Source organism: Taudactylus pleione, unplaced genomic scaffold, assembly GCF_031769625.1.
Source record: "Taudactylus pleione unplaced genomic scaffold, aTauple2 ptg002180l, whole genome shotgun sequence".
Taxonomy (NCBI): Eukaryota; Metazoa; Chordata; class Amphibia; order Anura; family Myobatrachidae; genus Taudactylus; species Taudactylus pleione.
Window position 1 is genome coordinate 128860 of NW_028286574.1, and position 27919 is coordinate 156778.

Genomic DNA, 27919 nt, shown 5'->3' on the forward strand with positions numbered 1-27919 from the left:
ATCACCTTGCAACATGGACTGAAACGCCGAGGATGAAGCCGCCAGACTCTGTACGGAGCTGGAGAGAACATCCACCCAAGGCGGAGGAGCCGTCGGAGCAAAACTCTGCAAAGGCACTACAGACTGACGCGTCCCTGGGGAAGACTGCACATACACAGGCAGTCCCGAGTAAGGACCCACAGTCTGAGCCCCGGGGGGAGACCGCAACATTTGTGGAACCCCCGGGGAATGGGGGATGGTGGGCTGCGGTAACGCCCTAGAAGGGACCGCTGATGGGACCGATAACCGGTCCGCAATAGACGCCAGCACCTGTGAAAACATCGCCCAAGGAGGGTCCTGTGATACAGGGGGGTTGGAGGGGCCCGGTACCAGCTGGCACCGCCCGCACAGACCATCCTGAGATAAGTCCTCCCCATCAACTCCAGCAGCACAGCGTCTGCATGAAAATAACACAGGAGCCACAGAGCGCTAAGTCTCCTCATCAGACATGATACCGTAAATCACAAGAAATAGGTATCACCAGAGGAATTACGGTTTTAACACCCGCGCACTCACCAGTATGCGACACAACAGCCCAGATATGGTACTGTGTACCACCCAACAGTATGTGACTGACCCCACAAATACGTGTTTTATATAAGTGAGGGTCTCAGAAAAACGCCCTTCCCCCACACACCTGCTGGGCCGTAGGAGAAGGAAAGGGATAGTTATAAGCTGACAGCAAGGAGAATAAGTCACAGACAGGCAGCACTAGCAATAGTCACATACAATGCAGAAAAGTTAGTACTCACAGCATCTTCCGCTACAATCAACCGCCCAGATTCAGTGTCTGGGAGGGCTATAGCGCTGTGTACACTGTCCTTTAGCAGGGGAGAGGTACACAGGGGGACCGGTCCACTTGATACCGCCTGGGAGTCTGCGAAGTGCCAGTAAAGATGGCCGCCGGAGACCTCAGAGGAGGAGTGGCCGAGAGATAAGAGCAGCTCAGCGACGCCAGACTCCTAGTTGAAAGGCGCGCTGAGCTGAGGGGAGGAGCCGCTAGACAGGGAAGGCTGCCTCCCCTGGCTAGCAATTAACCCCCGGGTTGCCGGTCCCGCTACCAGCCTGATACCCTGGTGGTCTAGCGGACACGCGGGGTATTCCTCAATTGAGACCGGAGGCTTCTGACTGCATAGAAAGTATCCGCGGGCCGCCGCACGCGGCGACCCGCGGCTTACCTGATCCCCGTCGCGTCCGGCAGCAGTCAAGGGAGTCCCCAGAGCCCGGCTAGTACAGGCTCTGGGGTCCCGCCGCGATCCCCAGAGCTGTACTGGCGTCGCGGCGCCAGCGGGGAGAAGGAGCGGCAGCGTGGACGTCCTAAAGGACAGTCTGATGCTGCCGCTCTAACAGTGTAAAAAAATAAGAAAAAAATAAAAAATTTCTCTTATAAAATAAAGCTCCTGCAGCCCCACTGCGACAGGGTGACCCGACTCCGGCCGGGCACCAACTAAAAACTGAGGTGCCTGTGGGCGGGGCGGGTATAGAGGAGGACGGACCCAAGTGCATCCTGGGAGCAGCAAAGCTTTAACTGCGTGGTGCCCGTGGATCCAGATCCAGCTATACCCCAAGGTCAACCCTGTGGACCCCCTATGGACCCTGAAGTAGAAACACTAGGTATAGGAGGTAAGTAATCACATATACAGAGAGGCAGGAGAGAGACACACCTGCCCTAATAGCGCTCCTAGCAGTGCCAGAAAATACTAGGTATAGGAGGTAAGTAATCACATATACAGAGACAGGAGAGACACACCTGCCCTAATAGTGCTCCTAGCAGTGCCAGAAAACACTAGGTATAGGAGGTAAGTAATCACATATACAGAGACAGGAGAGCCATACCTGCCCTAATAGTGCTCCTAGCAGTGCCAGAAAACACTAGGTATAGGAGGTAAGTAATCACATATACAGAGACAGGAGAGAGCCACACCTGCCCTAATAGTGCTCCTAGCAGTGCCAGAAAACACTAGGTATAGGAGGTAAGTAATCACATATACAGAGACAGGAGAGACACACCTGCCCTAATAGTGCTACTAGCAGTGCCAGAAAACACTAGGTATAGGAGGTAAGTAATCACATATACAGAGACAGGAGAGCCATACCTGCCCTAATAGTGCTCCTAGCAGTGCCAGAAAACACTAGGTATAGGAGGTAAGTAATCACATATACAGAGACAGGAGAGCCATACCTGCCCTAATAGTGCTCCTAGCAGTGCCAGAAAACACTAGGTATAGGAGGTAAGTAATCACATATACAGAGACAGGAGAGAGCCACACCTGCCCTAATAGTGCTCCTAGCAGTGCCAGATAACACTAGGTATAGTAGGTAAGTAATCACATATACAGAGACAGGAGAGAGCCACACCTGCCCTAATAGTGCTCCTAGCAGTGCCAGATAACACTAGGTATAGGAGGTAAGTAAGGAGGTGCCTCTGTGCTGACCACGCCCATGTCATCCCCATCATCACACTGCTCCTCTACTTCTGTACGGACCACGCCCACATCATCCCCATCATCACACTGCTCCTCTACTTCTGTACGGACCACGCCCACATCACACTGCACCTCTACTTCTGTACTGACCACGCCCATATCATCCTCATCATCACACTGCACCTCTACTTCTGTACGGACCACGCCCATATCATCCTCATCATCACACTGCACCTCTACTTCTGTACTGACCACGCCCATATCATCCTCATCATCACACTGCACCTCTACTTCTGTACGGACCACGCCCATATCATCCCCATCATCACACTGCTCCTCTACTTCTGTACGGACCACGCCCATATCATCCCCATCATCACACTGCACCTCTACTTCTGCACTGACCACGCCCACGTCATCCCCATCATCACACTGCACCTCTACTTCTGTACTGACCCCGCCCACGTCATCCCCATCATCACACTGCACCTCTACTTCTGTACGGACCACGGCCACATCACCCCCATCATCACACTGCACCTCTACTTCTGTACGGACCACGCCCATGTCATCCCCATCATCACACTGCACCTCTACTTCTGTACGGACCACGACCACATCATCACACTGCTCCTCTACTTCTGTACGGACCACGCCCACATCATCCCCATCATCACACTGCACCTCTACTTCTGTACGGACCACGCCCACATCACCCCCGTCATCACACTGCACCTCTACTTCTGTACTGACCACGCCCACATCATCACACTGCACCTCTACTTCTGTACGGACCACGCCCACATCATCCCCATCATCACACTGCTCCTCTACTTCTGTACGGACCACGCCCACATCATCACACTGCACCTCTACTTCTGTACTGACCACGCCCACGTCATCCCCATCATCACACTGCACCTCTACTTCTGTACTGACCACGCCCATATCATCCTCATCATCACACTGCACCTCTACTTCTGTACGGACCACGCCCATATCATCCCCATCATCACACTGCTCCTCTACTTCTGTACGGACCACGCCCATATCATCCCCATCATCACACTGCACCTCTACTTCTGTACTGACCACGCCCATGTCATCCCCATCATCACACTGCACCTCTACTTCTGTACTGACCCCGCCCACGTCATCCCCATCATCACACTGCACCTCTACTTCTGTACTGACCCCGCCCACGTCATCCCCATCATCACACTGCACCTCTACTTCTGTACGGACCACGGCCACATCATCCCCATCATCACACTGCACCTCTACTTCTGTACGGACCACGCCCATATCATCCCCATCATCACACTGAACCTCTACTTCTGTACGGACCACGCCCACATCATCACACTGCACCTCTACTTCTGTACTGACCACGCCCACATCATCCCCATCACACTGCACCTCTACTTCTGTACTGACCACGCCCATATCATCCTCATCATCACACTGCACCTCTACTTCTGTACGGACCACGCCCATATCATCCCCATCATCACACTGCACCTCTACTTCTGTACGGACCACGCCCAGGTCATCCATATCATCACACTGCTCCTCTACTTCTGTACGGACCACGCCCACATCATCACACTGCACCTCTACTTCTGTACTGACCACGCCCACGTCATCCCCATCATCACACTGCTCCTCTACTTCTGTACGGACCATGGCCATGTCATCCCCATCATCACACTGCACCTCTACTTCTGTACTGACCCCGCCCATGTCATCCCCATCATCACACTGCTCCTCTACTTCTGTACTGACCACGCCCATATCATCCTCATCACACTGCACCTCTACTTCTGTACGGACCACGCCCACATCATCACACTGCACCTCTACTTCTGTACTGACCACGCCCACGTCATCACCATCATCACACTGCACCTCTGCTTCTGTACTGACCACGCCCATATCATCCTCATCATCACACTGCACCTCTACTTCTGTACTGACCACGCCCACGTCATCACACTGCACCTCTACTTCTGTACTGACCACGCCCACATCATCCCCATCATCACACTGCACCTCTACTTCTGTACGGACCACGCCCATGTCATCCCCATCATCACACTGCACCTCTACTTCTGTACGGACCACGCCCATGTCATCCCCATCATCACACTGCACCTCTACTTCTGTACGGACCACGCCCATGTCATCCCCATCATCATACTGCACCTCTGCTTCTGTACTGACCACGCCCATATCATCCTCATCATCACACTGCTCCTCTACTTCTGTACTGACCACGCCCACATCATCCCCATCATCACACTGCACCTCTACTTCTGTACGGACCACGCCCATGTCATCCCCATCATCACACTGCACCTCTACTTCTGTACGGACCACGCCCATGTCATCCCCATCATCACACTGCACCTCTACTTCTGTACGGACCACGCCCATGTCATCCCCATCATCATACTGCACCTCTGCTTCTGTACTGACCACGCCCATATCATCCTCATCATCACACTGCACCTCTACTTCTGTACTGACCACGCCCACATCATCACACTGCACCTCTACTTCTGTACTGACCACGCCCATGTCATCCCCATCATCACACTGCTCCTCTACTTCTGTACTGACCACGCCCATATCATCCTCATCACACTGCACCTCTACTTCTGTACTGACCACGCCCACGTCATCACCATCATCACACTGCACCTCTACTTCTGTACTGACCACGCCCATATCATCCTCATTATCTACTAACAACCTTTTATTAACAAATGAAAGCAGAATAAGCTACATTCTCTGTTCCATGGTGCTTCCAGTCTTTACCCCAGGCCAAGAAACCCTTGTTACCAGCCCTCACAGCAACTGCCTGTTACAGTACATTACATAGTGCGCCCTCAGACAACTCGTGCGTTACTGTTACACCATCAACCCTTTAGAGAGGTTGTGCACACAGTAAGTTACACGGAGAGCCTGCACACAGGTCATACATCACACTGTAGTATATCCACTTTATCTACCGGGTTAATGTGGACAGAGGACGCCGAGCTCCTGCCAGCTGTAAGGTATACACACGGAAAGAGACAACCACCCTCTATTCTCCTATGTACCAGCACTTTCTCTATGAATAAAACACAGCAGAGGTCTCTTACATAGCTTTATTCTTCTGGTGAGAGTTACGGGAGCTTGTCCTTAGTCTATGAACCTCCCGGCCAGGTCTAGACCTCATTCCTCTGATGGATAGGAGGGAATGGAGGCCCCATGACAGCAGTATTGTGTGCACCAAACATTCCTGGTGTCTGATGGGCTACCTACGATACGCAGAGAGAGCAATAACGGTCACCAGCATGGTGAGGAGACCCAGGCACGCTGTGGCTGTAGCAGTAAACAAATTGGGGTACTGAAGCAGGCAGTACCACAGGATCAATAGAATCATTCCAAGTAATGGTACCAGCATACTGCCAATGTTTAGGGGGACCTGGTCCGGCTCAGCACCACTCCGCCCTGGAGGCGATGAATGCGGGGAGATGTGGCAATGAATCACACAGCTGTCTGTAAGCTGGAGAGAAGCGACGGTCTGCGAGTCATCTCGGAGGAGCTGCCCCTGGTAGATGAGGCGGACACGCGACTCCTGTCCAGGAAACTGGCTCCTGTATCAGGGAAGAGGAAACAAAACAACATGATCAGGAGAGAACACAACCCGATGTCCTCTAACTACTGAGGAACCCGGACAGTCCAACCTGGCTCTAAATGTAGTATTATTATATTATATCAGGGAGGTAACCAGAGGTGACAACACAACCCGATGTCCTCCAAATTTCTGAGGAACCCCGACAGTCCAACCTGGCTCTAAATATGGTATTATTATAGTATATTATATCAGGGAGGTGTGACCGGACGCCTTTCGTCTAGGTCGGCCCTGGTCACAGATTAGCGGTTTTGGACTCCCACTCACTGTCAATGACTGCCTGTCACTGACTCCACCCACTGCGCCGTGGGTGTGTAACGTTCCTGCCACCACCAAACTCTACTATTGGTGATTGGAACCGCTTATTAGGTACACTCAGGCTACTACCACCGGCGCCTGAAACCGCTCTGCTACGTATGCGTCGACCAAGTGCGGACACACCTCCTGTTTGGTGTCGGCTGTTCCCACCTGATTCCTCACAATGGACCAGGTCTGCATGGTAGCTTGGCAGAGGGCTTGAACTTGGAGACACGGAGCTCTTACCCAGAACAGCCGGAGAACGGAATAGCGTTTTGGCACAGGGTACAGATGTAATCGAAGTAAAGGCAAAAAGGTGTTTATTGCTCTAAGTCTTAAAGAAGACTCAACCTTCCGAATGAAGGGGAATAATTAGCATACAGGATTCTTATCAAGTCAGCAGTTCTTCTCCTCAAAGAAGTTACAGGGTTGTACAACTACAGGGCTCACAGTCCCTCTTTTTATCTCATTCTTACACACAATATCACAGGGGGGTAAATTCACCATGTGTTCGACTCAACCAATCATGCTGTCTCACATAATATAATTTAACAACATATTACATTTCAAAGGAGTCTCTCAATTTCCTCCTTCCTAATCCACCAACACAAACTGATTTATCATACATTATACTGTCTCCTAAAATGTTGGTATAAAATTTCACAGGAAATAGTAAATGACATTCATTCTTCCCAATGGAAGTATCAATCAGTTTGCCATTCCCAACCTTAACACATTCAGCTTTTAGAAAGTGACATCAAAAAGGATCTTCTTACAAACAACCAACCTTGCTGGCTATTGCCTGTTCAAAGTAAGTTCTGTACATGTAGTGTTTGGCTATATGACACCATTCACACCTTCACACAGAGAACTTCCAGTCACCCTATTCATCACACCTCCTGCTAAGGGAATGACAATTAGCATCTAGTTTCCTGCAGACACAGAGGCTGGTCATGTCATATACAAAAAGTGCATTAAACCCATATTACATTTAAAATCATACATTTTAAATACATGTCCTGGCTCAGTGCTGCACATACCATTTTGAATACGTTTTTATGTTTTAAACACTCGGTGCCTAGCGCAGAGTACACATTTACAATGGGCGCCTAGCGTCTTTTGGCAGTTAAAAAATGGCGCCGAGTGTATAAACATATTCAAAATGGTCTGTGCAGCACTGAGCCAGGACATGTATTTAAAATGTATGATTTTAAATGTAAAATGGGTTTAATGCACTTTTTGTATATGACATGACCCAGCCTCTGGCCGCAGACACTAGATGCTGATTGTGATTTCCTAGCAGGAGGTCTGATGAATAGGAAGACCTGTTGTGGTCAGTGAACTCTGGCTGGAAGTTCTCTGTGTGAAGGTGTGAATGGTGTCATATAGCCAAACACTTCAGTTACAGAACTTCCTTTGAAAAGACAATCTGTTTTTAAGAACCTTTTTGGAAGTCACTGAATGTGTTAAGGTTGGGAATGCCAAACTGATTGATAAGGATGAATGTCATTTACCATTTCCTGTGAAATGTTATACAGTTATACTGTATGGTAAATCAGTTTTGTTTAGGTGACTCCTTTGAAATGTAATATGTTGTTAATTTATATTTTGTGAGCTAGCATGATTGGCTAGAAGGAACCCAGGGTGGACTTACCCCCTGTGGTAATGTGTATAGGAGTTGCATAAAGGAGGGCCTGTGAGCCCTGTATGTGTACATCTCTGAAAATCCAGTGTGGAGTAGAATTGCTGATTGATAAGATTTCTTGTATGCAGATATTCCCCTTCAATCCAAAGGGACGAGTCTTCTTCAAGACTTTGAGCAATAAAACAAGAGATATTGTAGAAACCAACATAACAAAGGTAAGTTTTTACCAAGTCCATAGGGACCACAGGGTTGACCTTGGGGAATAGCTGGATCTGGATTAATGGGCACCACGCAGTTAAAGATTTTGCTGCTCCCAGGATGCACTTGGGTCCATCCTCCTCTATACCCCGCCCCCGAGCCACAGGCACCTCAGTTGGTAAGCAGCCAAGGCCAGAGGAGGAGACTAAACGGAGAAAAGGAAGACTGGAACACACAAGAAACCAAACACACAGAAATGAGAGACAGAAACCCGGTGACCAGCCACACAGCCCATATGAAGCCAGGTGCATCAGGGCGGGTGCCCTGTGGACCCTATAGAAACAGAGATAACAAAGGTAAGTTCTTACCATATCTCTTGTTTTCTACTTCAGGGTCCATAGGGGGTCCACGAGGTTGACATTGGGGATGTCCCAAAGCAGTTCAACTAAGGGCGGGGACGCTACTGTGCAGAAAGGAGAATCCGTCGCCCGAAGGATGCATCCTGAGAGGCGAAGGTGTCAAACGCATAGAACCTCAAAAACGTCTGAATTGAAGACCAAGTGGCTGCCTTACAGAGCTGAACAGCAGAGGCGCCACGTATAGCAGCCCAAGAAGGACTCACAGATCAAGTGGAATGAGCCTTAACAGAGGCTGGCACAGGTAAACCCTCCTGTGCATAAGCCTCACAAATAACAGAACAAAGCCAACGGGCTAACGTTTGTTTGTTGACAGGCCAACCCACCTGTGAAAACCAAAGAGGATAAACAAGGAATCAGACTTCCTAACGGAAGCAGTCCGGCCTACGTTCTGAGAGCACGTAGGAAGCCTCACCAGCTGAAAGATCAGGTGACTGAAAAGCTGGCACAACAGTTCCTAATTGATGTGGAACTTCAAAACCACTTTAAGCAAAAACTCAGGACGAGTGCGAAGCACAGCCCTGTCCTGGTGAAAAATCAGAAAAGGGGGACGACAGGAAAGCGCCCCCAATTCTGACACCCTCCTAGCAGAAGCAATTACCAGGAGAAAAACAGTCTTAAACGTTAACCACTTGGGTTCCACCGACTCAAGAGGCTCAAAAAGAAGGACCCTGCAGTACCCGAAGAACCACCGCCAAGTCCCAAGGAGCCACAGGAGGCACGAAGGGAGGCTGGATTCGGAGAACACCTTGGAAAAAAGTGTGAATATCTGGCAGTGTAGTGATCCTTCGTTGGAACCACACAGACAGCGCGGACACATGAACCTTCAGGGAGGCAAGACGTAAACCTAGGTCCAAACCTGATTGCAGAAATTCCAAGATCCTAGAAACTCGGAACACCTGAGGATCATAATCTCTGGACTCACATCACTGAAAGTAAGTGCACAACACCCTGTGGTAAATCCGTGCAGAAGCAGGCTTGCGTTCCCTGAGCATGGTACTAATAACCGAACCAGAGAAGCCCCGAGACCTTAGGACGGCTGTCTCAAGAGCCATGCCGTCAAAGACAGCCGACCCAGATCCGGGTAAAGGCAGGGCCCTTGAGACAATAGGTCCTGACCCTGAGGAAGAAGGTACAGAGCGGCTCCTCAGATCGGAGTACCAGGGACGTCTGGGCCACGCTGGAGCCACCAGCACGAGCGTGCCGCCGTCCTGCTTGAACTTCCGCAGGACCCGAGGCAGCAGGGATATCGGAGGAAAAGGGTACGCCAATTGAAACGACCATTTCACCAACAGCGCGTCCACCAGACTTGCGCCTGCGTCTCTTGTCCTTGAACCGATCACGGGCAACTTGTGATTGTGACGTTAGGCCATCAAGTCCAGCTCCGGCAGCCCCCATCTTTCCACGAGTAGCTGAAACACCTCTGGGTGAAGCGACCATTCCCCGGGATGCACGTCGTGACGACTGAGGAAGTCCGCCTCCCAATTGAGGACTCCTGGGATGAAGACCACCGAGATTGCTGGAATGTGGCACTCCGCCCAAGCAAGGATGCGAGACACCTCCGACATCGCAGCCCGACTGCAAGTCCCTCCCTGGTGGTTGATGTACGCCACCGTGGTAGCGTTGTCGGATTGAACTTGCCGGACGACTGCAGGGCCCTGTACACAGCCCGCAGTTCCAGGATGTTGATGGGGAGAAGTGCTTCTTCCGTGGACCAACGACCCTGAAGCGATAATGAGCCGGTCACTGCCCCCCAACCCCGGCATCTGTTGTGAGCAGGACCCAGTCCTGGATCCAAAAGGGGCGCCCCTCGACTAGATGAGCCGTCTGAAGCCACCAAGCCAAAGACTGCCGAACCTCCGGGGACAACACCAGCATCTGAGACCGGATCCGGTGAGGTAACCCGTTCCATTCCGATAGAATCAGTCCCTGCAAAGGCCGGGAATGGAACTGGGCAAATTGCACCATATCGAAAGGAGACACCATGGACCCCAGTACTCTCATTGCCGAATGGACCGACAGGCGGCAACTGCTCAGGCAACTGTGTATCCGCAGCTGTAGGGAGGAGACCTTTTCCAGAGTCAGGAAGATCCGCTGCTGACGAGAGTCCAGCAGGGCCCCCAAATGAACCATCCGTTGTGATGGGATGAGGGAGGATTTCTTCCAGTTGATCAAGCAGCCGTGCGCCTGTAGACAAGCGACCATCAGGTGGAGATGCTGGATCAGTACCTCTGGGGAGCTCGCCAGCAAGAGGTCGTCTAGATACGGTAGCAACCGTATTCCCTGGCTCCGAAGGTGAGCCGCCATGACCGCCATCACCTTGGTAAATACCTTGGTGCCGTGGAGAGACCAAAGGGTAGAGCCCTGAATTGGTAGTGGTTGTGGAGAATAGCAAACCGCAGAAACCGTTGGTGCGATGTTGCTATAGGCACATGGAGGTAGACGTCCTGGATATCCAGGGAGACCATATAATCCCCCGGTTCCATCGCCAGTATGATGGAACGCAAAGTTTCCATCCTGAATTTGGGAACCCTGAGAAACCTGTTCAGGGACTTCAAATTGAGGATGGGGCGATGAGAGCCATTGGGTTTCTGCACCAGAAACAGCGTAGAGTAATACCCCATCCCACGTTGAGACTGTGGTACGGGTATAATGACCACCGCCGTCAGCAAGGCCTCTATGGCTTCCTGAACCTGCAAGGCCTTGGTTTTGTCCTGAGAAGGACTTGTGCAAAAAAAACTGTCCAGGCGGCCTGTGCCGAAAAGACAGGGCGTACCCCTGGGAGACCACTTCTCGCACCCAGGCATCCGTGGTGGTATTGTGCCAGCACTGGGCGAATTGAAGAAGTCGGCCTCCCACTCTGGGGTCCCCCAGAGGGAGGCCCGTCCCATCACGCAGAAGGCTTATCTTCTGGCTTGGAAGAAGGGCGCCTAGCACTCCAGGCTTGCTTCTTTGGCTTTGAGGCGGTCTTGGGTGCGGACTGCCTCGGGAAGGACTGACCCTTTGCCTTGCCCTGAACCCGAAAGGAACGAAACGCCGAGCTCCGGACCTTAGCAGGTGTAGTAGCTGAAGGGAGGAAGGCTGACTTGGATTTTGCCAGGGTATCTACTATTTTGTCCAGGTCCGGACCAAATAGTAATTCCCCATTAAAAGGTAAGGCCTCCAAGCCTTTCTTTGAATCCGCGTCTGCTCTCCAAGACCGCAACCACAAGGATCTACGAGCAGACACTGCTGCCGCCGAAACCCTAGAGGTCAACAGGCTAGCATCCAAAGATGCTTCTCCAATGTAGGAGGAGGCATCTCTCATCTGTTCTAACAACGCCCTCTGGACGTCCGGAGATTCATCCGTAAACGTGTCCTCCAAGGCGTTGGCCCACCCCTCAATGGCCTTGGCCACCCAGGAGATGGCCATGGACGGCCGGGCTACAGCCCCTGAGAGAGAATAAATAGACTTTAGACAAGTCTCCACCTTCCTGTCCGTAGGATCCTTCAGCGAGGATATAGACGGCAATGGCAAAGTAGCACTCCTGATGAGGCGTGTTACATGGGAATCGACTGCAGGCGGAGTTTCCCATTTCTTACAATGCGCTTCCGGGAATGGATAATTGGACGCCAAGCGTTTCTGTGGCAGGAAACGCTTACTGGGCGTCTCCCACCACCGCCATGTGATCAGTCAACTGATCAGACAAGGGGAACGCTGTAGAAGTAACCTTAGCTTTTTTAAAACTAGGATACCTTGACTTGGGAGCGGGTGCCTCATCCTCAATCAGAAGAATGGCCCGCACCGCCTTAACCAGAGCCCGCACATTAATGGAAGACTTAGTGTCTACCTCCTGGACTGAGGCATCTGAGGCTGAGTCATCCTGCACCTCACCATCATCCGAGGACCCCTCAGAATCCGAAAGATGCGCAGCCTGTGCCATGACTGAGCGTTTAGACGCCCTGGAGGGCACGTCACTACGCAACATCGACTGAAAAGCCGAAGATGCTGCCGCCAAATCTTGGACAGTGTGGGAAAGCGCATCCACCCAGGGTGGAGGAGCTGTCACAGGAGCCTGAAACGGCACCACAGCCGGCTGTGCCACAGGGGTGGACTGAATATACATTGGCAACCCCGCATAGGGACCAACAGGCTGAGACCCCGGGGGAGTCTGCAATAATTGTGGGACACCCGGGGAATGGGGGATGGCAGGCTGGGGCAACGCCCTAGTAGGGGCGGCAGTCGGGACCGACAGACGGTCCGCGATGGACACCAGCACCTGGGAAAACATCGCCCATGGTGGCTCCTGCGACATGGGAGGTTTAGACGTACCAGGGACCGCCTGGCACCGTCCGCACAGGCCGTCCTGTGACAAATCCTCCCTATCCACTCCTGCAGAACAGCGCCTGCAGGAGAACAATGCCGGAGCCCCGGAGTGCTCAATCTCCTCCTCAGACATGACTTAGGAAGAAAACGTGCGCACTCACCAGTGTGCTGAACAACAGCCCACAATATGGCACCGTGTAGCACACAACTGTATGTGACGGACCTCACAAATACGTGATCTATATAGGTGAGGTCAGTAGAAACACCCTTCCCCCGCACACCTGTATCCACGCTGCCAGTAAGAGAGTATCCACGCTGCCAGTAAGAGAATGGCCGCTGGAGACCTCAGAGGAGGAGTGGCCCGAGTAGCTGCAGCTCAGCGACGCCAGACTCCGAGCTGAAAGGCGCGCTGAGCTGAGGGGAGGAGCCGCTAGACAGGGAAGGCTTCCTCCCCTGGCTAGCATATTTAACCCCCAAGGTTGCGGCATCCCGCTTGCCGCTTAATTTACCCTGGTGGTCTAGTGGTCTGATGGGGTATGCCTCCGATAGAGGGGGGGCCCGCCGCCACCGCTAGCGCCCCCGGTCTGTCCCCTACACCGGGGGCATGGGACTGCATATAAAAGGCATTACCCGCGCACCGCCGCTAATCAGCGGTGCGCGGCTTACCTTAAGCTCCCCGGCGTCTTCCGGCAGCAGTCCCGGGGGAAGCCAGAGTCCGGCTAGTACAGACTCTGGCTTCCCCCGCCGCGATCCCCAGTTCAGTGCTGGCGTCGCGGCGCCAGCAGGGAGAAGGAGCGGCAGCGTGGGCGTCTGTACAGACAGCACAGCGCTGCCGCTCTGTAGAAAAAAAAACCTATAGTAAAAATAAATTTAACCTAGTTAAATAAAAAGCTTTAGGGGGCTGCTCCTGCAGCCCCCCCCGCAGGGTGACCCGACTCCGGCCGGGCACCATCTTAAACTGAGGTGCCTGTGGCTCGGGGGCGGGGTATAGAGGAGGACGGACCCAAGTGCATCCTGGGAGCAGCTAAAAGCTTTAACTCCGTGGTGCCCGAGGATCCAGGATCCAGCTATACCCCAAGGTCACCCTGTGGACCCCTATGGACCCTGAAGTAGAAAGTATCCACTAAAGCGTTGGCCCAGCTCTCAACGGCTTTAGCCACCCAAGAGATGGCCATGGACGGACGGGCCACTGCCCCAGAGAGAGAGTAGATAGACTTTAAATAAGTCTCCACTTTCCTGACCGTTGGATCCTTCAGAGTAGAGATAGACGGCAAGCGCAATGTAGCGCTTTTGATTAAGCGGATGACATGGGAATCCACCGCCGGTGGGTTTTCCCATTTCCTGCAATGAGCCTCAGGAAACGGATAATTGGATGCCAGCCATTTTTGTGGCTGGAATCTCTTACTGGGAAACTGCCAGGCCCCCGCCATATGATCCGTCAACTGGTCAGACAGGAGTAAAACCGTCAAAGTCACCTTAGCCTTCTTAAAATTAGGATACTTTGACCTAGGGGCCGGTGCATCATCCTCTATGTGCAGGATGGCCCGCACCGCCCTAACCAATGCCGGTACATTAATGGAGGACTTAGGCCCTCATTCCGAGGCGGTCGCAAGAAGCGATCGCTCTCTCTGAATGAGGGCGGCAGCTTCTTTTTTTTTAGTGCGGCCTCCTGGTCGCTAGAGAAGCTGTGGGTTACCACCCACAGCTTAGCGACCGACTAGGGTGATGGTCGCGATGGTCAAGACCATCGCGACCATCGGGGCTAGAGACGAGACCCTAAGGTTGGGTTTCGGCAAGCGCAAGCCCCAGGGAGCTTCCTGCTCTGATCGATCGGGAAGCTCCCCACTGACATCATTGCTGATGTCAGTGGGGCCACCTCGAAATGGCAAGCGTTCCGTCGGGAACGCCTCCGTTTGGCCGGCCACCCCCCCCTGCCCGCCTCCCAGAAGGGGGAAGCTGTCAATCACCATCGACAGCTCGTCCCCTTTGGTGCGAGACCCGTAGCGACGGAGCGCCCGTCGCTAGCCGGTTCTCGTGCAAGCGCACGCCGACGTGCGCATGCCCAGTGGGCAAATATCGACCTCTTTGCGAGCGCTCAGCGCTTGCGACCGGGTCTGAATAAGGCCCTTAGTCTCTACTTCTTGAGCCATGGCATCCGAGTCAGAGTCCTCATGTACTTCTCCGTCATCTGAAGACACGTCCTTGTCCGTTAACCGTGCAGCCAGTGAAGCCATAAAGGGGCGCTTGGACGCCTTTGGAGGCATGTCACTTTGTAACATCTACTGAAAAGCCGATGACGAGGCCGCCAGACTCTGAACAGAGCTGGAGAGGACATCCACCCAGGGTGGAAGAGCTACATGAGGAAACCCCTGAAAAGGCACCACAGACTGCTGCGTCACTGGGGGAGACTGCACATACACAGGCAACCCCGTATAAGGACCCACAGTCTGAGACCCACGGGGAAGACAGCAATAACTGCGGAATACCGGGGAATGGGGGATGGTAGGCTGGGGCAGCGCCCTAGAAGGGACCGATGTCGGAGCCGCTAAACAGTCCGCGATTGACGCCAGCACTTGGGAAAACATCGCCCATGGAGGATCCTGTGTCTGAGGGGGTTTAGAGGGGCCAGGCACCAGCTGGCACCGCCCGCACAGACCATCCTGTGATAAATCCTCCCTATCAACCCCTGCCGAACAGCGTCTGCAGAAAAATAACACAGGAGCCACGGAGCGCTCATTCTCCTCATCAGACATGACACAATAACTTAGCAATAAATATGTATCACCGAAATGAGGTAAGGCGTATAACACCTGCGCACTCCCAAGTATGCAACACAAACAGCCCACAATCTGGTACTGAGTAGCACACCGCAGTATGTGACGGACCTCACAAATACGCGATTTATACGTGAGGTCCAAAGAAAGAACACCCCTCCCCCACGCACCTGCGGGCCGTAGGAGAAGGATAGGGATAGGTAAAAAGCTGACAGTAAGTAGAAAATAAGCACAGACAGCAGCACTAGCAATAGTCACATACCATGCAGAGAAGTTATACTCACTGCACCTTCCGCTACAATCACCTCCCAGATTCAGTGTCTGGGAGGGCTAAAGCGCTGCGAACACCGTCCTGATCAGGGGAGAGGTACGCAGGGGGACCGGTCCACTTGATACCGCCCGGGAGTTCTGCGTTGCTGCCACTGAGAAGATGGCCGCCGGAGAGCTCTGAGGAGGAGTGGCCGCAGGGTATGCCTAAGAGGGGGAGCCCGCCACCGCTAACTAGAGCCGCTGGTCTGTCCCCAGAGACCGGCGGCTAAAGACTGCATTTTCCCCGTGGGGAACGCTATGTGCTGCCCGCGGCTTACCTGTCCCTGTAGAATCTGGCAGCAGTCAGTGGGAGGTCCTGCTAGTACTGACTCCGGTGTCCGGCTGCAATCCCCAGATCAGTACTGGCGTTGCAGCGCTGGCAGGGTTGGTGGAGCGGCAGGGTGGACGTCCAGATGGACAGTCTGATGCTGCCACTCTGAAGAGTAAAAATAAATAAAATCTTCTTTAAAAAAAATAAAAATAAGCTTAGGGGCTGCTTATACAACCCCACCGCGTCAGGGTGACCCGACTCCGGCCGGGTACCAACTAAAACTGAGGTGCCTGTGGCTCGGGGGTGGGGTATAGAGTAGGATGGACCCAAGTGCATCCTGGGAACAGCTAAAGCTTTAACTGCGTGGTGCCCGTGGATCCAGATCCAGCTATAGCCCAAGGTCAACCCTGTGGACCCCTATGGACCCGGAAGTAGAAACAGGGGGCTGTGGTGACAGGAGGTAGGTATGAGATACACGAGGCTGTGGTGACAGGAGGTATGAGATACAGGGGCTGTGGTGACAGGAGGTATGAGATACAGGAGGCTGTGGTGACAGGAGGTATGAGATACAGGAGGCTGTGGTGACAGGGGGTAGGTATGCGATACAGGAGGCTGTGGTGACAGGAGGTAGGTATGAGATACAGGAGGCTGTGGTGACAGGAGGTAGATATGAGATACAGGAGGCTGTGGTACAGGAGGTAGGTATGAGATACAGGAGGCTGTGGTGACATGAGGTAGGTATGAGATACAGGAGGCTGTGGTGACATGAGGTAGGTATGAGATACAGGTGGCTGTGGTGACATGAGGTAGGTATGAGATACAGGAGGCTGTGGTGACAGGAGGTATGGGTGACAGGAGGTAGGTATGAGATACAGGAGGCTGTGGTGACAGGAGGTAGATATGAGATACAGGAGGCTGTGGTGACATGAGGTAGGTATGAGATACAGGTGGCTGTGGTGACATGAGGTAGGTATGAGATACAGGAGGCTGTGGTGCCAGGAGGTATGAGATACAGGAGGCTGTGGTGACAGGAGGTAGGTATGAGATACAGGAGGTAGATATGAGATACAGGAGGCTGTGGTGACAGGAGGTAGGTATGAGATACAGGAGGCTGTGGTGACAGGAGGTAGGTATGAGATACAGGAGGCTGTGGTGACAGGAGGTAGGTATGAGATACAGGAGGCTGTGGTGACATGAGGTAGGTATGAGATACAGGTGGCTGTGGTGACATGAGGTAGGTATGAGATACAGGAGGCTGTGGTGACAGGAGGTATGAGATACAGGAGGCTGTGGTGACAGGAGGTAGGTATGAGATACAGGAGGCTGTGGTGACAGGAGGTAGGTATGAGATACAGGGGGCTGTGGTGACAGGAGGTAGGTATGAGATACAGGAGGCTGTGGTGACATGAGGTAGGTATGCAATACAGGAGGCTGTGGTGACAGGAGGTAGGTATGAGATACAGGAGGCTGTGGTGACATGAGGTAGGTATGAGATACAGGAGGCTGTGGTGACATGAGGTAGGTATGAGATACAGGAGGCTGTGGTGAGATGGTGTAGATATGAGATACCGGTGGCTGTGGTGACATGAGGTAGGTATGCGATACAGGAGGCTGTGGGGACAGGAGGTAGGTATGAGATACAGGAGGCTGTGGTGACAGGAGGTAGGTATGAGATACAGGTGGCTGTGGTGACAGGAGGTAGGTATGAGATACAGGAGGCTGTGGTGAGATGGTGTAGATATGAGATACCGGTGGCTGTGGTGACATGAGGTAGGTATGAGATACAGGAGGTTGTGGTGACATGAGGTAGGTATGAGATACAGGAGGTTGTGGTGACAGGAGGCTGTGGTGACATGAGGTATGAGATACAGGTGGCTGTGGTGACAGGAGGTAGGTATGAGATACAGGAAGTTGTGGTGACATGAGGTAGGTATGAGATACAGGAGGCTGTGGTGACAGGAGGTAGGCATGAGATACAGGGGGCTGTGGTGACAGGAGGTAGGTATGAGATACAGGAGGCTGTGGTGACAGGAGGTAGATATGAGATACAGAAGGCTGTGGTGACAGGAGGTAGGTATGAGATACAGGAGGCTGTGGTGACAGGAGGTAGGTATGAGATACAGGGGGCTGTGGTGACAGGAGGTAGGTATGAGATACAGGAGGCTGTGGTGACATGAGGTATGAGATAACAAGAGATATGGTAATATGGTAAGAACTTACCTTTGTTATCTCTGTTTCTACGAAGTCCATAGGGTCCACAGGGTTGACCTTGGGGTATAGCTGGATCTGGATCCACGGGCACCACTCAGTTAAAGCTTTGCTGCTCCCAGGATGCACTTGGGTCCGTCCTCCTCTATACCCCGGCCACAGGCACCTCAGTTGGTAAGCAGCTAAGGCCGGAGGAGGAGACTAAACAGAGAGAAGGAAGACTGGAACACACAAGAAACCATACTCACAAAAATGGGAGACTGAAAACCGGTGACCAGCCACACAGCCCATTTGAAGCCAGGTGCGTCAGGGCGGGCGCCCTGTGGACCCTATGGACTTCGTAGAAACAGAGATAACAAAGGTAAGTTCTTACCATATCTCTTGTTTTCTACTTCAGGGTCCATAGGGGGTCCACAGGGTTGACCTTGGGGATGTCCCAAAGCAGTTCAACTAAGGGCGGGGACGCTCCTGTGCTGAAAGGAGTACCCGGCGCCCAAAGGATGCATCCTGAGAGGCGAAGGTGTCAAACGCATAAAACCTCAAAAACGTCTGAATTAAAGACCAAGTAGCCGCCTTACACAGCTGAACAGCGGAGGCGCCACGTCTAGCAGCCCAAGAGGGACCCACAGAACGAGTGGAATGAGCCTTAACAGAGGCTGGCACAGGTAAACCCTCCTGTGCATAAGCCTCACAAATAACTGAACGAAGCCAACGGGCTAACGTTTGCTTGTTGGCAGGCCATCCCCTCTTGTGAAAACCGAAGAGGACAAACAAAGAATCCGACTTCCTAACTGAAGCAGTCCGGTCCACGTAGATTCTAAGTGCCTGGACTACATCTAAGGAAGCCTCACCAGCGGAAAGATCAGGTGACTGAAAAGCTGGCACAACAAGTTCCTGATTAATGTGGAACTTTGAGACCACTTTGGGCAAAAACTCAGGACGAGTGCGGAGCACCGCCCTGTCCTGGTGAAAAATCAGAAAAGGGGGGCGACAGGAAAGCGCCCCCAATTCTGAAACCCTCCTGGCAGAAGCAATTGCCAGGAGAAAAATGGTCTTAAATGTCAGCCACTTGAGCTCCACCGACTCAAGCGGCTCAAAAGGAGGACCCTGCAAGACCCGCAGTACCATCGCCAAGTCCCACGGAGCCACGAAGGGAGGCTGGATCCTGAGAACACCTTGGAAAAAGGTGTGAACGTCTGGCAGTGTAGCAATCCGTCGCTGAAACCACACGGACAAAGCAGACACATGAACCTTCAGAGAGGCCAGGCGTAAGCCGAGGTCCAAACCCGATTGAAGAAACTCCAAGATTCTGGAAACCCGGAACACCTGCGGATCATAGTTTCTGGATTCACACCACTGAAAATAAGTGCGCCACACCCTGTGGTAAATCCGCGCGGAAGCAGGCTTGCGTGCCCTAAGCATGGTACCAATGACCGAACTGGAGAAACCCCTAGACCTCAAGACGGCTGTCTCAAGAGCCACGCCGTCAAAGACAGCCGACCCAGACCCGGGTAAAGGCAGGGCCCTTGAGACAACAGGTCCCGACGCTGAGGAAGAAGGTACGGAGCGTCGATGGAGAGGCACCTCAGATCGGAGTACCAAGGACGTCTGGGCCACGCCGGAGCCACCAGCACGAGCGTGCCGCCGTCCTGCTTGAATTTCCGCAGAACCCGAGGAAGCAGGGATATCGGAGGAAACAGATACGCCAGGTGAAACGTCCATTTCGCCGACAGAGCGTCTACCAGACAGGCGCCTGCGTCTCTTGTCCTTGACCCGTAAACGGGCAACTTGTGATTGTGACGGGAGGCCATCAAGTCCAGCTCCGGCAGCCCCCACCTGTCCACGAGTAGCTGAAACACCTCTGGGTGAAGCGACCATTCCCCGGGATGCACGTCGTGACGGCTGAGGAAGTCCGCCTCCCAATTGAGGACTCCGGGAATGAAGACTGCCGAGATCGCTGGAACGTGACACTCCGCCCAAGCAAGAATGCGAGACACCTCCGACATTGCTGCCCGACTGCGAGTTCCCCCTTGGTGGTTGATGTACGCCACCGTGGTGGCGTTGTCGGACTGCACCTGAACCGCCCTTCCGTGAAGAGCGGGGCCGGACGACTGCAGGGCCCTGTACACAGCCCGCAGTTCCAGGATGTTGATGGGGAGAAGTGCTTCTCCCGCGGACCAACGACCCTGAAGCGATAATGAGCCGGTCACTGCCCCCCAACCCCGGAGACTGGCATCCGTCGTGAGCAGGACCCAGTCCGGGATCCAAAAGGGGCGCCCCTCGACCAGATGCACCGTCTGAAGCCACCAAGCCAAAGACTGCCGAACCTCCGGGGACAACACCAGCATCTGAGAGCGGATCCGGTGAGGTAACCCGTTCCATTCCGATAGAATCAGCCCCTGCAGGGGCCGGGAATGGAACTGGGCAAATTCCACCATGTCGAATGTCGACACCATGGACCCCAGAACTCTCATAGCTGAATGGACCGACAGGCGGCAACTGCTCAGGCAACTGTGTATCCGCAGCTGCAGGGAGGAGACCTTCTCCGGAGTCAGGAAAATCCGTTGCTGACGAGAATCCAGCAGGGCTCCCAAATGAACCATCCGCTTTGATGGAATCAGGGAGGACTTCTTCCAGTTTATCAACCACCTGTGTGCTTGAAGACAAGCAATGGTCAGATGGAGATGTCGAAGAAGCACCTCCGGGGAGCTCACCAGCAGCAGAAGATCGTCCAGGTTTGGCAACAGACGTAGACCCTGACCCCGAAGGTGGGCAGCCATAACTGCCATCACCTTGGTGAACACCCTCGGAGCCGTGGAAAGGCCAAAAGGCAACGCCCGAAATTGGTAGTGATGGTTCAGGATAGCAAACCTCAGATACCGCTGATGTGCCGGTGCTATGGGCACATGGAGATAGGCGTCCTGGATATCGAGGGAGACCATATAATCCCCGGGTTCCATCGCCAGAATGATGGAACGTAACGTTTCCATCCTGAACCTGGGAACTCTGAGGTATCTGTTCAGAGACTTCAAATTCAGGATAGGGCGATGAGAACCATTGGGTTTCTGTACCAGAAACAGAGTAGAATAGTACCCCGTCCCGCGCTGAGACTGCGGAACAGGAACAATGACCCCTGCTTGTAGCAAGGATTCTATAGCTACCTGAATCTGACCAGCTTTGGTCTTGTCCAGAGAAGGACTCGTATAGAAAAACTGGTGGGGCGGCCTGAACCGAAAAGACAGGGCGTACCCCTGAGAGACTACTTCTCGAACCCAGGCATCCGTGGTGGTACTGTGCCAACACTGGGCGAATTGGAGAAGTCGGCCTCCCACTCTGGGGTCCCCCAGAGAGAGGCCCGTCCCATCAGGCAGCAGGCTTATCCTCCTGCTTGGAAGAATGGCGCCGAGCACTCCATGCCTGTTTCTTGGGCTTGGGTGCGGCCTTGGTCGCCGAATGTCTCGGGAAGGACTGGCCCTTGGCCTTACCCTGAACCCGAAAGGACCGAAAGGCAGAGCTCCTCACTTTAGCCGGCGCAGAGGCCGAAGGGAGGAAAGCCGACTTGGACTTAGCCAAAGTATCCACTATTTTGTCCAAATCCGGACCAAATAGTAAATCACCATTAAAAGGCAAGGCCTCCAGACCCTTTTTTGAATCTGCATCAGCCCTCCAGGACCTCAGCCACAGGGAGCGCCGAGCAGACACCGCTGCAGCCGACACCCTAGAAGTGAGCAGGCTGGCATCCAAAGACGCTTCCCCAATATAGGAAGCTGCATCCCGCATCTGTCCCACTAACGCTCTCTGGATATCCGGAGCCTCATCAGGAAAGGTATCCTCCAAGGCATTGGCCCATGCCTCAATGGCTTTAGCCACCCAGGAGATAGCCATGGACGGGCGAGCCACCGCCCCGGAAAGAGAATAAATGGACTTTAAACAAGTCTCCACCTTCCTGTCCGTGGGATCCTTCAAAGAGGAGATAGACGGCAATGGCAGCGTCGCGCTTTTGATCAAGCGGGTAACGTGGGAATCCACCGCCGGCGGAGTTTCCCATTTCCTGCAATGAGCTTCAGGAAAAGGATAGTTCGCCGCCAACCTCTTCTGTGGATGGAACCTCTTACTGGGTAATTGCCAGGCCGCCGCCATATGATCCGATAATTGATCAGACAGGGGGAACACAGTTGAAGTCACCTTGGCCTTTTTAAAATTAGGAAACTTCGACCTAGGAGCCGGCGCATCATCCTCAACATGTAGGATAGCCCGCACCGCCCTAACTAAGGCTGGAACATTAATGGAGGACTTAGCTTCCACCTCCTGCCCCATGACATCAGAGTCCTCATGGATTTCTCCATCATCTGAGGACACTTCCGAGTCCGACAACTGCGCAGCTAGTGAACTCACAACCGGACGTTTAGACGCCCCTGGTGGCACATCACCTTGCTACATGGACTGAAACGCCGAGGATGAAGCCGCCAGACTCTGTACGGAGCTGGAGAGAACATCCACCCAAGGCGGAGGAGCCGTCGGAGCAAAACTCTGCAAAGGCACTACAGACTGACGCGTCCCTGGGGAAGACTGCACATACACAGGCAGTCCCGAGTAAGGACCCACAGTCTGGGCCCCGGGGGGAGACCGCAACATTTGTGGAACACCCGGGGAATGGGGGATGGTGGGCTGCGGCAACGCCCTAGAAGGGACCGCTGATGGGACCGATAACCGGTCCGCAATAGATGCCAGCACCTGTGAAAACATCGCCCAAGGAGGGTCCTGTGATACAGGGGGGTTGGAGGGGCCTGGTACCAGCTGGCACCGCCCGCACAGACCATCCTGAGATAAGTCCTCCCCATCAACTCCAGCAGCACAGTGTCTACAGGAAAATAGCACAGGAGCCACAGAGCACTCAGTCTCCTCATCAGACATGATACCGTAAATACACAAGAAATAGGTATCACCAGAGGAATTACGGTTTTAACACCCGCACACTCACCGGTATGCGACAACAGCCCAGATATGGTACTGTGTAGCACACAACAGTATGTGACTGACCCCACAAATACGTGATTTATATAAGTGAGGGTCTCAGAAAAACGCCCTTCCCCCACACACCTGCGGGCCGTAGGAGAAGGAAAGGGATAGTTATAAGCTGACAGCAAGGAGAATAAGTCACAGACAGGCAGCACTAGCAATAGTCACATACAATGCAGAAAAGTTAGTACTCACTGCACCTTCCGCTACAATCAACCGCCCAGATTCAGTGTCTGGGAGGGCTATAGCGCTGTGTACACTGTCCTTTAGCAGGGGAGAGGTACACAGGGGGACCAGTCCACTTGATACCGCCTGGGAGTCTGCGATGTGCCAGTAAAGATGGCCGCCGGAGACCTCAGAGGAGGAGTGGCCGAGAGATAAGAGCAGCTCAGCGACGCCAGACTGCTTGTTGAAAGGCGCGCTGAGCTGAGGGGAGGAGCCGCTAGATAGGGAAGGCTGCCTCCCCTGGCTAGCAATTAACCCCCGGGTTACCGGTCCCGCTACCAGCCTGTTACCCTGGTGGTCTAGCGGACACGCGGGGTATTCCTCAATTGAGGGGGAGCCCGCCGCCGCCGCTAGCGCCTCCGGTCTGTCCCCAGAGACCGGAGGCTTCTGACTGCATAGAAAGTATCCGCGGGCCGCCGCACGCGGCGACCCGCGGCTTACCTGATCCCCGTCGCGTCCGGCAGCAGTCAAGGGAGTCCCCAGAGCCCGGCTAGTACAGGCTCTAGGGTCCCGCCGCGATCCCCAGAGCTGTACTGGCGTCGCGGCGCCAGCGGGGAGAAGGAGCGGCAGCGTGGACGTCCTAAAGGACAGTCTGATGCTGCCGCTCTAAAAGTGTAAAAAAAGTAGAAAAAAATAAAAAAATTCTCTTTTAAAATAAAGCTTAGGGGCTGCTCCTGCAGCCCCATTGCGACAGGGTGACCCGACTCCGGCCGGGCACCAACTAAAACTGAGGTGCCTGTGGCCGGGGGCGGGGTATAGAGGACGACGGACCCAAGTGCATCCTGGGAGCAGCAAAGCTTTAACTGCGTGGTGCCCGTGGATCCAGATCCAGCTATACCCCAAGGTCAACCCTGTGGACCCCCTATGGACCCTGAAGTAGAAACAGGAGGCTGTGGTGACAGGAGGTAGGTATGAGATACAGGAGGCTGTGGTGACAGGAGGTAAGTATGAGATACAGGAGGCTGTGGTGACAGGAGGTAGGTATGAGATACAGGAGGCTGTGGTGACAGGAGGTAGGTATGAGATACAGGAGGCTGTGGTGACAGGAGGTAGGTATGAGATACAGGAGGCTGTGGTGACAGGAGGTAGGTATGAGATACAGGAGGCTGTGGTGACAGGAGGTAGGTATGAGATACAGGAGGCTGTGGTGACAGGAGGTAGGTATGAGATACAGGAGGCTGTGGTGACAGGAGGTAGGTATGAGATACAGGAGGCTGTGGTGACAGGAGGTAGGTATGAGATACAGGAGGCTGTGGTGACAGGAGGTAGGTATGAGATACAGGAGGCTGTGGTGACAGGAGGTAGGTATGAGATACAGGAGGCTGTGGTGACAGGAGGTAGGTATGAGATACAGGGGGCGAGATGAAGCCGGCGTGGATCGCTAGTGAGCAGTAGACATCTTGCCTATAAGACACCTTCTTCTGCCTCTATCCTGTGACTACCAAAATAGCATAAAACGTTATTCCGTTCTCCGGCTGTTCCGCGTCTACAAGCTGAAACCATCTGCCAGCAGCCTGTGCAGACTTGTCCGTGTTAAGGGACGTGTGGGAATTAACCGGAAGTTTTGCAGCCACGTGTCCACACATACCACCATGCAGCAATTCCAGGTTCTGGTGGGAGAAGTGGAGCCAGTGTAGGAGCTGGAACAAGTGGTTCCAAGTGCTGGGAATAAAGTATCCGCCCAATACACGGTGTGATACTGGCGGTGAGACGGAATCCCTCGGAGTGGTAAAGTCGCACACTCCGGTTACTCAGAGACGAGTTACCACCACCCTCTATTCTAACAGCGCGGTCATCCAGTCACAGCTTGTCCAATTATTCATATTGAGGGGATGGATATTTAAAACTCGCATCAACCTTATTTTCATGGAGAGTTTATATCAGGCCCCCCGAGGAAGGCGCGACAGAGACCCCTCAGGCCCCCCGAGGAAGGCGCGACAGAGACCCCTCAGGCCCCCCGAGGAAGGCGCGACAGAGACCCCTCAGGCCCCCCGAGGAAGGCGCGACAGAGACCCCTCAGGCCCCCCGAGGAAGGCGCGACAGAGACCCCTCAGGCCCCCCGAGGAAGGCGCGACAGAGACCCCTCAGGCCCCCCGAGGAAGGCGCGACAGAGACCCCTCAGGCCCCCCGAGGAAGGCGCGACAGAGAGCCCTCAGGCCCCCCGAGGAAGGCGCGACAGAGAGCCCTCAGGCCCCCCGAGGAAGGCGCGACAGAGAGCCCTCAGGCCCCCCGAGGAAGGCGCGACAGAGAGCCCTCAGGCCCCCCGAGGAAGGCGCGACAGAGAGCCCTCAGGCCCCCCGAGGAAGGCGCGACAGAGAGCCCTCAGGCCCCCCGAGGAAGGCGCGACAGAGAGCCCTCAGGCCCCCCGAGGAAGGCGCGACAGAGAGCCCTCAGGCCCCCCGAGGAAGGCGCGACAGAGAGCCCTCAGGCCCCCCGAGGAAGGCGCGACAGAGAGCCCTCAGGCCCCCCGAGGAAGGCGCGACAGAGAGCCCTCAGGCCCCCCGAGGAAGGCGCGACAGAGAGCCCTCAGGCCCCCCGAGGAAGGCGCGACAGAGAGCCCTCAGGCCCCCCGAGGAAGGCGCGACAGAGAGCCCTCAGGCCCCCCGAGGAAGGCGCGACAGAGAGCCCTCAGGCCCCCGAGGAAGGCGCGACAGAGAGCCCTCAGGCCCCCGAGGAAGGCGCGACAGAGAGCCCTCAGGCCCCCGAGGAAGGCCGTTTGGGCCCACAAGCAATTAGAAAGACTTCTCAGGCCTCAAAGACGGATCAGTACACCAAGGCCCTGATTCAGAGACACTCGCAAGCGGCCTGATGTTTAGGCACTGTGCATGCGCAGCTTTCAGCGCGCACGAACTCCGCCGAGTGACTGAAATTCAGTCGCTATGTGGGCTCGCAACAAGACGGGGCGGCTGTCGATGGTGAGTGACAGCTCGCCCCGTTTTGTGGGCGGGCAGGGGGGGGTGGCTGGACTAACGCAGGCGTTCCCTTAGGAACGCCTGGCGTTTGTGGGAGGTCTTACTGACATCACTCAATTAGAGCAGGAAGTCCACTCGTCCTAGCGGAAGCCTAGACCCTACCGTAGGGTCTCATCGCAAGGTCGATGATCGCGATTATCCCGATGTTCTCCTGGCCGCTCGCACAAGCTGTGGTTGGTCTCCCACAGCTTTGTGAGCGGCCAGAGAACAAAAAAAAAAAACGCCCACAATCCCAGCGTGCGGGCAGCGGCAGTGAGCGGTTCTGAATCAGGGCTCAAGTCCAGGAGAATTAATCTCCACTGAGAAACAGACAATCAGCAAAAACTCCGTCCACTAAAATTCAAATACTGCTGATAAGTGTGTGACTCACCGCTCTATGTATAGGACAGCGCGTGACTCACCGCTCTATGTATAGGACAGCGCGCGACTCACCGCTCTATGTATAGGACAGCGCGCGACTCACCGCTCTATGTATAGGACAGTGTGTGACTTACCGCTCTATGTATAGGACAGTGTGTGACTTACCGCTCTATGTATAGGACAGTGTGTGACTTACCGCTCTATGTATAGGACAGTGTGTGACTTACCGCTCTATGTATAGGACAGTGTGTGACTTACCGCTCTATGTATAGGACAGTGCGTGACTTACCGCTCTATGTATAGGACAGTGCGTGACTTACTGCTCTATGTATAGGACAGCGCGTGACTTACCGCTCTATGTATAGGACAGTGCGTGACTTACCGCTCTATGTATAGGACAGCGCGTGACTTACCGCTCTATGTATAGGACAGTGCGTGACTTACCGCTCTATGTATAGGACAGTGTGTGACTTACCGCTCTATGTATAGGACAGTGTGTGACTTACCGCTCTATGTATAGGACAGTGTGTGACTTACTGCTCTATGTATAGGACAGTGTGTGACTTACCGCTCTATGTATAGGACAGTGCGTGACTTACCGCTTTATGTTTAGGACAGTGTCAGACATTTGGACAGTCACCACCCGCTCGGTGTCATTCAAGAACTTCAATCGTAGGGTTATGGTCTCCTGATCTTCGGTGAAGTGCCTCTCTGTTTGGGGGTGTGCTCCCCTGTGCCTCAGGGTGGGTGGCTCGGTATCATGTGATGTAGA

At 53.9% G+C, this 27919-nt stretch overlaps 2 protein-coding genes across 2 annotated transcripts; both read right to left on the reverse strand.

Moving 5' to 3' along the window:
* Positions 1–2414: 2414 nt before the first annotated feature.
* On the reverse strand, positions 2415–5503 carry LOC148431509 (uncharacterized). Its single transcript, XM_088465966.1, has 2 exons — positions 4323–5503; positions 2415–4280 (listed from the first exon to the last, which is right to left on the reverse strand). The coding sequence occupies exons 1-2, from the start codon at positions 5193–5195 to the stop codon at positions 2415–2417; spliced, it is 2739 nt and encodes a 912-aa protein (XP_088322092.1). The 5' UTR covers positions 5196–5503.
* A 100-nt stretch (positions 5504–5603) lies between these two features.
* On the reverse strand, positions 5604–27913 carry TMUB1 (transmembrane and ubiquitin like domain containing 1; the record flags this gene model as incomplete). Its single annotated transcript, XM_088465965.1, has 2 exons — positions 5604–6109; positions 27747–27913. Coding segments are annotated over 2 exons (510 nt in total), but the record flags the coding sequence as incomplete, so codon positions are not given.
* Between the last annotated feature and the right edge of the window lie 6 nt (positions 27914–27919).

What these genes read in the sequence shown, in the direction of transcription:
- LOC148431509 (XM_088465966.1), bottom strand. Translation starts at nt 5,195, where the DNA reads ATGGGCGTGGTCAGTACAGAAGTAGAGGTGCAGTGTGATGATGGTGAT. An exon ending in TGGTCAGTACAGAAGTAGAG is followed by an intron (nt 4,281 to 4,322) that starts GTGCAGTGTGAT and finishes ACAGAAGTAGAG; the next exon opens with GTGCAGTGTGATGAGGATGA.